This window comes from Penaeus monodon, chromosome 1 (genome assembly GCF_015228065.2).
Source record: "Penaeus monodon isolate SGIC_2016 chromosome 1, NSTDA_Pmon_1, whole genome shotgun sequence".
Lineage (NCBI taxonomy): Eukaryota > Metazoa > Arthropoda > Malacostraca > Decapoda > Penaeidae > Penaeus > Penaeus monodon.
The window spans coordinates 59,370,430-59,380,429 of record NC_051386.1 but is presented as its reverse complement, the minus strand read 5'-3'; the positions used below and the strand labels follow the sequence as shown (position 1 = coordinate 59,380,429).

The 10,000-nt window shown below is 40.4% G+C and overlaps 1 protein-coding gene across 1 annotated transcript in view; it reads right to left on the bottom strand.

The window, feature by feature from the left end:
• Nucleotides 1-10,000, bottom strand: part of LOC119574854 — a 14,737-nt gene that overhangs the window by 3,001 nt on the left and 1,736 nt on the right. The window contains exons 4-14 of the mRNA XM_037922137.1: nt 9,797-9,951; nt 8,805-8,916; nt 8,407-8,582; nt 8,129-8,263; nt 7,426-7,528; nt 6,880-7,045; nt 5,691-5,799; nt 4,811-4,897; nt 4,318-4,492; nt 1,367-1,488; nt 79-264 (exon numbers count right to left, since the gene is read on the bottom strand). Coding sequence (XP_037778065.1) covers nt 79-264; nt 1,367-1,488; nt 4,318-4,492; nt 4,811-4,897; nt 5,691-5,799; nt 6,880-7,045; nt 7,426-7,528; nt 8,129-8,263; nt 8,407-8,582; nt 8,805-8,916; nt 9,797-9,951 — 1,526 coding nt within the window. The remainder of the gene's footprint in view (nt 1-78; nt 265-1,366; nt 1,489-4,317; nt 4,493-4,810; nt 4,898-5,690; nt 5,800-6,879; nt 7,046-7,425; nt 7,529-8,128; nt 8,264-8,406; nt 8,583-8,804; nt 8,917-9,796; nt 9,952-10,000) is intronic.

Sequence of the window (10,000 nt, the reverse complement as noted above, 5' to 3'; positions counted from 1 at the left end):
ACTTCATTATAGCAGACCAAGAAAAAAAAAACACGTAAAATGAACACGATCAAATAACACGAGTCAGAGGAAACTCACGCCGCCACCAGGCTTCTGACCACCGAATGAGATCTCTCCATTGTTGATAGCCGTCGCGATGAGGGTGTGGGCTGTGAAACCGGGCGTGAGATGAGCGTAGAGATCGCTGTCCAACTCGCCGATCTCAGGGTGGCGGTACAGGAGGACGAACTCAATCCAGACCTCGTTCGATTCCTCAACGATCGTCTGGGGGGGAGTGGTGGGAGGTGGAAGGTAGGAAATGGTGAGTGGTTGAGTGTAAAGTTAGTGGAGAGTGGGGGGTGAGGAAAGTGGGAGAGGGGAGTGGTGGTGAGTGGTGGAGAGTAGAAAGGTGGTCAGTGGTGGAGAGTGGAAAGGTGGTCAGTGTTGAGTGGTGGAGAGTGGAGAGGTGGTCAGTGGTGGGAGGTGGTGAGTAGAGACTGATGGGAGGGTACGATTTGTGAGTGGTGTGAGGTGGAGAAGCGAGTGAGTGGGAGGTGTGTGGAGTGTGTGGTAGCTCGATGTTGTGGGAGGGAAATGAGTGGTTGTGAGTGGTGGGAGGTGGGTGGAGAGTGGTGAGTGATGGGAGGCTATGAGTGGTTCTGAATTGGTGATTGTAAAGATGGGAGTTGTGAGTAGAGCGAGGTTGTGAGTAATAGGTGGTCAGTGGAGTGACATTTTGTGTTATGAGTTTGTAAGTGGTGGGAGGTTCTGAATAGCGTGAGTGGAGCGAGTGATGCGGCGAACGGTTAAGTGGAGTGAGGTGGTGAGCGGAGTAACGTATTTAAGACTGGCTGGAGTGAGGCATTGGTGTTAGGGTGGCAAGTGGAGTTCGTGAGTGGTATGAGATGGTGATTGGTATGAGGTACGAGGTAGGAAATTAAGTAAATCGTGTTAAGTGGCGGGATGAATGAGTTTCCGGTGAGTGAAGTGGCGTGTGGCCATAGAGTAAGATTAGCATGATGAGTATAAGCTCGATAACAATAGCATGAAAAGCATATGATAAGATATATATATATATATATATATATATATATATATATATATATATATATATATATATATATATATTACTTTAACATCATCAACATTTCTCACACGTAGAAACGTTAATCAAAGAGACACAAAAGATAATTCAGAAAAAAAAATAGTGACTATTCACAATACCAGTAATGAATAATAATAACCAGATATCGTCAGATAACACACACAGAAGTGCAGTGCATGTTATCCGAACCGAATATCTGATAACAAAACCACGAAACTTCAGTATACTTTATCTGCAACAAAACCATCCCAAGGCAAACCAACCCCTCTGCCTTCCCTTTACCTTAACCCTCGTGATCCTGAGTGTGGAAACGGTACCGGTCTTTGCCAGGAGGACTTGCCAGTACTCGTTGAACCTCGACGAAGTCAGGAGAGGGGTGTTTACGACCGCGGGCCATGACGAGACTGTCGAAGATATTCACATCATGTTTTGTTTCAAGAGGTTATGGTCTGCTTTAATGGGGGAGGGGAGGGAGAGCTAAATATACGTGTTAAACAAACGTTGAATAGGAAACGCGAATAAATGTTTAGTAGGTACTTCTGAAAAAAAGAAAGGCGTTAAATGCGTGACGTGTGTTTACAATTGTATTTGGAATTACAGTCGCCAACTTGGATGAGGAAGTTTTTTTTTTCCCAAGTTAATGGAGGTGAGGATTGGTACTGCAGCTAAAAGTAAATGTTTGTAAGACAATCCCGCATCCATTTATTCCCCTTAAAATCTATATAGAGTCCACAAGAAAAAGATCAAGAATAATCACCAAACAGCGTAAATTATAAGTATGTCTTAAAAAACGTGCATCTTACAGTGTATTTTTCCAACAGTCTATCTCACAATCTCACAAACAGTTTGTCTAACAGTCTATCGTGTTGTCTATCTTACAAACAAGCCTATTCACACCAGATAATTATGTGATATTCGGACACAGACCAAAAAATCAGGCAACGCAATAGCACGTCACGCTCAATGATATAATATTTTCAAAAAAAGATGGAAAACCTTAATATCAGAACCTGCCTCCACGCGTTAGCTTTTAGCCCCTTTATCGACCTGTGTTAATATACGCATGCTCGAATGGAGGCAGCCGAGAAAAGAAGTAAAACTAATGGAAACTTTCATGTTCAAGGTTGCCACGTGACAGAGAAAGCAACACTCGGAAAGGGTCATTAAACAAAAGAATTCCAGGAATACAACGCACATCCACAAAGTTTCGGAAAGCAATGTGACCGTGACATACACATTGTAATTGTTACACAAACAATACCAGGGTTACAGATAGTCAGTGGTATGTGTAAGTGAACGTTCCTGACAACAATAAATACCACCAGCCAGTATAGATTATCAGGTGAGCAGGTAAGAAAAACAGTGGAATGCCACACCGAATCAAGATCAATGACACTAGAGGCATGTTAGGAGGCATAGAGACCGCAGAGAGACGAGGCGAGCCTTGGATGGGCACTTCTGAAATAAAAAAATGAAGAGCTACATGCGTGTTTACAATTATGTCAATTCTTAACTGCGGTAACCTCGACCTTAGCAGCTTATTGCAGTGCTAGCAGGTTATCTGTGTCGGGGTCACGTGGAAAAAAAAATCATCGACCAGTGAAAACGGCGGCCGCTATTCACTGACAATTGTACGATTCCAGGAGCTCTTGGTAAGCCCATTTTTCTCTAACTGAAGTCCAAGTCAATAAATGTATTGCAATACTTCGAACACATACCGTACTTATCACACCGTCAAAACTCTGCTGTAGTTAAATAATTACTTATATGATACAGTTTCCCGCTTAGCTAGAAGATAAAATTCACGTATACAAATTTCCCACAATTAAGACGAGAGGAGGAATATCGTAAATCTTATGTTTTATAAGCGTATCGCCATGGCTCTAAATTATGCAGTTAACACCAGTTTAGGCAGGGTAGGAGCGCGCTTTACGGATATGAGTCATAGCCGAAAGCCTTGACGAAATGCACTTTGTTTGTGTGTGTGTGTTTCTCGAGCCTGTGCCTACATTCCTTCGTAGATCGTGTCATTTATATTTCAATTGTATTACCTTTTTGCTCCGGTTCTATGTTAGATATTTGGCCACGAAATATATGCCATGGGTTTCTAGTGGTTATTGAATAGTGTAACTGCCGAGAAAATCTGACATGATGATGAGGAAGTTGTTCTGTGTTCCTTATGGTTGTATGAGAAGTATTTTACATTAGACTCGATTTTGTATCGATTTCGACTTACTGGGTTTACCGTCGTCGTAAAAAAATACAGTAGGATATATATATATATATATATATATATATATATATATATATATATATATATATATATATATATATATATATACACCGTGCAGAAATATACTGCGCAAATGTTCTCCTGGTTGCATAAATCTGATGAAGTGCAACGAGAAGCTTTATTTTACATAAACATAAAGTAATTTTTGTTTGAAATCTGTAGTGTGATTCTTTGTTTTTGAGAAAGAATATATACGTTGTAAATTCGCATGAACGTATCCATTACTAAGCTTTGTCCGGCTGCCCGTTCATCATATTTCAAAATACTTTTTTCTTTCTCCATTTCTATATTTTTAATAATTTGTGTTATTTATCACGGAAAAGCGAACACGCATTACTCATGCTACACTTGTTATTGTTAGTGTTGTTCTTATTACTAATCTTGATTATTACGGACTTGGGACCCAAGTCAGTGCTGGTCCCAAGCCCGGATAAAATAGAGAGAATGATTACCTAAAAGGTAACACCGGCACTCTCCGTGGAAAGGAACTGGGGACCCTACCACGTACTCACTCCAAGAGCATCACAACATGAAAACTACAATTAAGTATCATGCTGTGACCACGGCGGCTCAGACATGAACCTACCGTTAAAAGAAGAAGATCACTATTCTTATCATCATTATTTACAATAGCATTGTCATCGTCAACATTGTTATCATTATCATCACCATCATCATCACCATCACCATCATCATCATCATCATCATCATCATCATCATCATTGTTACTATGATCACCATTGTTTCATCACCATTGTTTCATCATCATCATTAACACCATCATCATCATCATCATCATCATCATCATCATCATCATCATTATTATTATGTTCACTATTACTATGCTCACCATTGTTTCTCTTACCCTAAAACATCATCATTATCACTATCATCCTCATCCTGACCAACTCGCAACACAAACAGCCTAGGTCTCCCTCACCATCGAGTTTAAACTTGAGGTGATCCCTCCAGTTGGCCGAGTAACAGTTGTAGACATCGAAGACTCCGCCGTCGCTGTAGAAGTCGAACTTGACGCCGGACTCGAGGTTGAAGTCGTAGATCTGGTAGTCGAAGGACGACCCTTTATCCACATGGCCAAGGCTCGTCTGGAAGTCCTGAGAGAGAGAGAGAGAGAGAGAAGCGAGGTTATTAAGCGAGCGAGGGGCTACGGACGTATGTATGTGTGTGCGCGCGCGCGCGCGTGTGTGTGTGTGCGTGTGTGTGTGCGTGTGTGTGTGTGTGTGTGTGTGTGTGTGTGTTTTTAGTTGCAAGTAATGATTTCCTTGCTTGTTGTTTCTAGGTGATATAAATCTCTAATCTTTATTCACTGCAGACTTCCTCCTTGCAAGGTCCTCACCGATGACGAATATCACCCGGACTAGCTTATTTCTACAAGATATCATTAGCGATCTGAAGCAGCTCCGTCCACTTACTTTTAGCGCCGTCACGCTGAGGCCGATGGGGACTTGGCGCTCCTCGTACAGATGGTCTCCGAGACTCGTCACCATCGTCACGTTTTTCTGCAAGATAGTGGCAACGGAAGTAAGAGTGTGCGTCTGCATGGATTACATGCGCAGACATACCTTTACGCGAGCATGCACGAACACACAGGCACACATGCGTAAACGCATGCATGCACGAATGGTTGGACTCACACACACATACGGATAGATAGATAAATAGATGAACAGACGGACAAATAGATATATGAACAAATATATACTAAATAGATATGTCCACATACATACACAAAATAAATACGTTCACACACATACACAAAATAAATAGACTCACACACATACACATAATAAATACGCTCACACACATACACAGAATAAATACGTTCACACACATACACAGAATGAATACACTCACATACATACACAAAAAAATACGCTCACACACATACACAGATTAAATACGCTCACACACATACACAGAATAAATACGCTCACACACATACACAGAATAAATACGCTCACACACATACACAGAATAAATACGCTCACACACATACACAGAATAAATACGCTCACACACATACACAAAAAAATACGCTCACACACATACACAGAATAAATACGCTCACATACATACACAGATTAAATACGCTCACACACATACACAAAATAAATACGCTCACACACATACACAAATACCCAGAATATTCCTCTCCGCATTTGCATTTCCACCCGACTCTCCACTTCTACGCGGATCTCCCTCCTCCTCACTCAACCCCCTTCCCCCCCCTTTTCCCTCATCTTATCTGTTGACATCCCCTTCGATACCTCAAGGGACGTCACAGGAACTCACGTTGGCGAAGGTCCACATCCAAAGCATGTGGTTGTCTCCAGCCGTGACGTCAAGTGGCCAGTCCGACCTCGCCGCCCGCCACTCCTCGCCGTCCATGTCGCGTTCGGGTCTGGGGATGGGGTGGTGGGGATGGGGGTACGGGTTTGGGGTCGTCTATCTATCTTATTCGTCTATTTATCTTATTCGTCTATCTATCTTATTCGTCTATTTATCTTATTCGTCTATTTATCTTATTCGTCTATTTATCTTATTCGTCTATTTATCTTATTCGTCTATTTATCTTATTCGTCTATTTATCTTATTCGTCTATTTATCTTATTCGTCTATTATCTTATTTCTTATTCTTACTTTCTATTTATCTTATTCGTCTATTTATCTTATTCGTCTATTTATCTTATTCGTCTATTTATCTTATTCGTCTATTTATCTTATTCGTCTATTTATCTTATTCGTCTATTTATCTTATTCGTCTATTTATCTGATTCGTCTATTTATCTTATTCGTCTATTATCTTATCGTCTATCTATCTTATTCGTATTTATCTATTCGTCTTTATCTATCGTTTTTTCTTATGCATTATCTTATTCGTTACTATCTATCCTCTATTTCTTATTCTATCTACTATTCGTCTATTATCTTATTCTCTATTATCTTATTCGTCTATCATTCTATTCTTATATCTTCGTCTATTTATCTTATTCGTCTATTTATCTTATTCGTCTATTTATCTTATTCGTCTATCTATCTTATTCGTCTATTTATTTGTTTATTTACCTTTTGCTTTGATTATTAGCACATATAAGGAGGAAATTTTGACATTATTATCATTATTACCAAAGCGAAAAATAGCCAAAGAATCCAGGATTTAAAAAAATATATATATATATATATATGTATAAAATAAATTCAATAACATTCAGAGGGAAAAAAGACGTAAATTAATATTGATAGTAGTAATAGTGATAATAGTAATAATAATAATAATAATAATGATAATAAAAATAATAATAATAAAAATGATGATAATAATAATGATAATAATAATAACAATAAGAATAATAATAATAATAGTAAAATAACTTTAAAAAGATAATCATAACTGCCAAAATTTCCGAACAAATTTGATCCATCCGAACGCGCCACGACTTCCTACCCCCCTACCCCTCCCCACCCACCACCTCAGCCTTACCTGGGGCCGTAATAGGTATAATTAACGAGGTCGGAGCCGAAGAAGGCATTGGGAGAATCTGCCCAAAGATGCCCGATGCCCGTGATATCCGACCAGTCCGTCCTCGTGTCGTTAATGATGGTGATGCGACATTTTGCGATCTGTTTGCCGAAGGTGAAAGCCAGACCTGCCGGGGGGAGGGGGAGGGGGGGGAGCTATGGCTGGATGAGAGTTTTTGTATAATTTCTGTTTATTTCTTTGTATATTTTTACTCAATTATTTGTATGTTTTTTACTCAGTTATTTGTATGTTTTTTACTCAGTTATTTGTCATTTTTACTCAGTTCTTTGTATATTTTCATTGATTTCATTGTGTGATAATATTTATTTCTTTGCATTTTTCCCCTTATTTCTCAGGATATTTCTCCTACTTTCTCTGCATATTTATATCCATTCTTCTACACATTCCTACTTCTCTCACTGCGTACTTTAACCAATATCTTTTAATTTTTTTCTTCTTTTTTCCTACACGTTAACAGTCGCGGTATCAAAACAGCACAAATCTTACCGTCATTGAAATCGAAAATCTCCGTGGCGGTGATGCGTTCCCTGGGCGTGCTCACTATCTCGTGGTCGATTCGGTACAGCTGTTTCTCGAAGTCATACCAACCCTGTGGATTTCATTGTCTTTAGGAGGACTTCAGTACGAGTTCTTAGGTCTTTGACAGCCATACTAACCTGGAAGTCATATTAACCCCAGCCCTCTGGAAGTCATATTAACCCTGTGCATCTTAATGTGTTCAAAGAGGACTTACTTTTTTGGAAGTCAAACTACGAGATCTTAGGCCTTTGGAACTCATACTAACCCTGTGGATCTCCGGGACTTTAGGTGGACTTAAATACGAGATCCCCCCCTCCCCTTTTGGAATAATAGAGGCCGGTTCAGACGGGGGAAAGTATGTTTATTAATAGGGGAAAAGTGAGGTTGTCTGGTTGATTCAGTGAGTAATGTGTGGTGTAAATGCAAGGGCTTAGTATTTACTGCGTCAGGCCAACCACTATTACTTCAGGAGTGAAAGGCAAAATGGATCTAGTAGAGAGAAAAACAATGTGGATGTGGACAGAACGAATGTAAGTCAGTTGAAAATCAGAGAGATACAGTTATCTACTTTATAACATAACATTATGTCCAGTTCAAAGTATGACTTGAATATAGCTTTCTTACTACTTAGCTGGAACACTTTCAGTTGATTTTAAAAAATGTCACTCACGTCAGCCCACGTGAAGTCCTTTACTCTGCTGTCCCTCATCTCAAGGCTAAAGGTGAAGAGCCTGTCCTTTGAGAAGTCCGGGAAGGGATGTCCTTCGGGGGACACCATACCCTCGCAGTAAATACCATCAGGAACCTGGGTATGGGGGCCATATCGTCATGCTGATGTTGAAGCTGATACGTGATATGTGACACTAACAAAACGAGCATCAAATCATTGCCTTTTATTCTTTTGGTAAAGAAGGAAAGGCAAAATAAGGGGGGAAACATACAACTGACCTTGAAGTCTAGGTAGTCCACCACCCCGGGGGTGAATTCCAATATGTTATGGACAAGCGTCTCCACCGTGTAGTATCCGTGGGATCCTCCCCCTTGAGGCTCATGCACCTCGACCTCCCACCCCAAAGGGATGCTGGCTTCTGTCGTGGGCATCACGGGCATATTCCATTTTGACGCTAGCAGGTTAATCAGAATGGAGATTAGTAACGAAATTCAAATCGTCGGGGAAAGCATATGCCAAGAGAATTTCGAAAACTGTTATCTCTTCCTGTGCACGCTCTCCTCTGCCATTCTATCAACACCATATATTTCCGTCTTTCACAGCAAGATCAAAACTGTTTCAAAATGGCTTCTGGAAACCTTAATCCAAAGACAGAACGGGACTTAGACAATCTTACAGCTCCAGTAGGTCGCCATGGAGATGTTATGAGAACCCGTCTCGTTCTCGAATTCCTTGAGGCCGCACCAGTCCCATCGGTCAGCCACCATGCCACGTATGGAAGACTCCCCCTGGATGGACAGAGGAAATATGCAAAAAAATGGTGAATAAAAGTAAATAGTGAATACAAAATAATATTGAATAAAAATGAACAGTGAATAAAAAAAGTGAATAAAAATAAATACTGAATAAAGAATAGATACGACTTGATACGATATTAAAGAATGCCACTATTAAGAGCACAAAGAAATGCATACAACACAGAGGATCTCAGTAGGTGGTGTCCGCACAGGTAATAAATAGACGTGGGGGTCCGTGAGCTAAGTTCAAAATCTCAAAAAGCTTCCGCACAAATTATTATTATTTATGATAAGGATGCTGGAGGAAGACATTTTTTTTCCATTTTATACTATCATTTATACTCGGTAACGTAAGTATTTTTTCTTAATTAAGGAAACTGACCGAATGTGTAAGTAGTTAGTTGAATAGAATCAGTAAATACACAGGCCTCTCGTAAACTAGGGAGCCACATGGAAAATAATTTTAAAGGGTTCTTCGAGATGAAAAGACTGGGAACCACTGTGATTGCATGCACGCAAACAATGGTTTTTGGTACTTGAAGGGATAAGAACCACTTTGTTCTTATGTATGTACACATGTAGTTGGGGAAAATTAAGGTCACTGAAAGAGCTTCCGATAATTGAAAAGTTTAAGAGCCACTGTGTTCGTATGCTTGATTAAATGTAGCTGGGGAAAAGAAACTTTAAAAAAAAGAGACTCCTCGATAATTGAGAAGACCAATGCACACTTGTAGCTAGGGAAAATGAAGCTATCAAAAAGGAATTCTAGCTAACGGGAAAGACGAAGAAACCACTGTGTGCTTAAATGTAGTCCGCACAAGCACATCTGCCGCGGAGACCTCCCAGCGTTCACCTGGCGACGCCGACCCACCTTGTAGTGTGTCTCGTTCCAGTTGAGAATCCCCAGCGCCGCTCCGGGACCCACGATGTGAGATATAGAGAGGTTCTGGCCAGACCCGAAGATGGGCGGGAAGAAAATCACGCCCTCGCTGAGTGGGCGCGGGATGCATTCTCTCACTTCGGCACCTGGGCGATGTTTGCGATCGCGTTTTATTCATTCGTACATTTACGAATC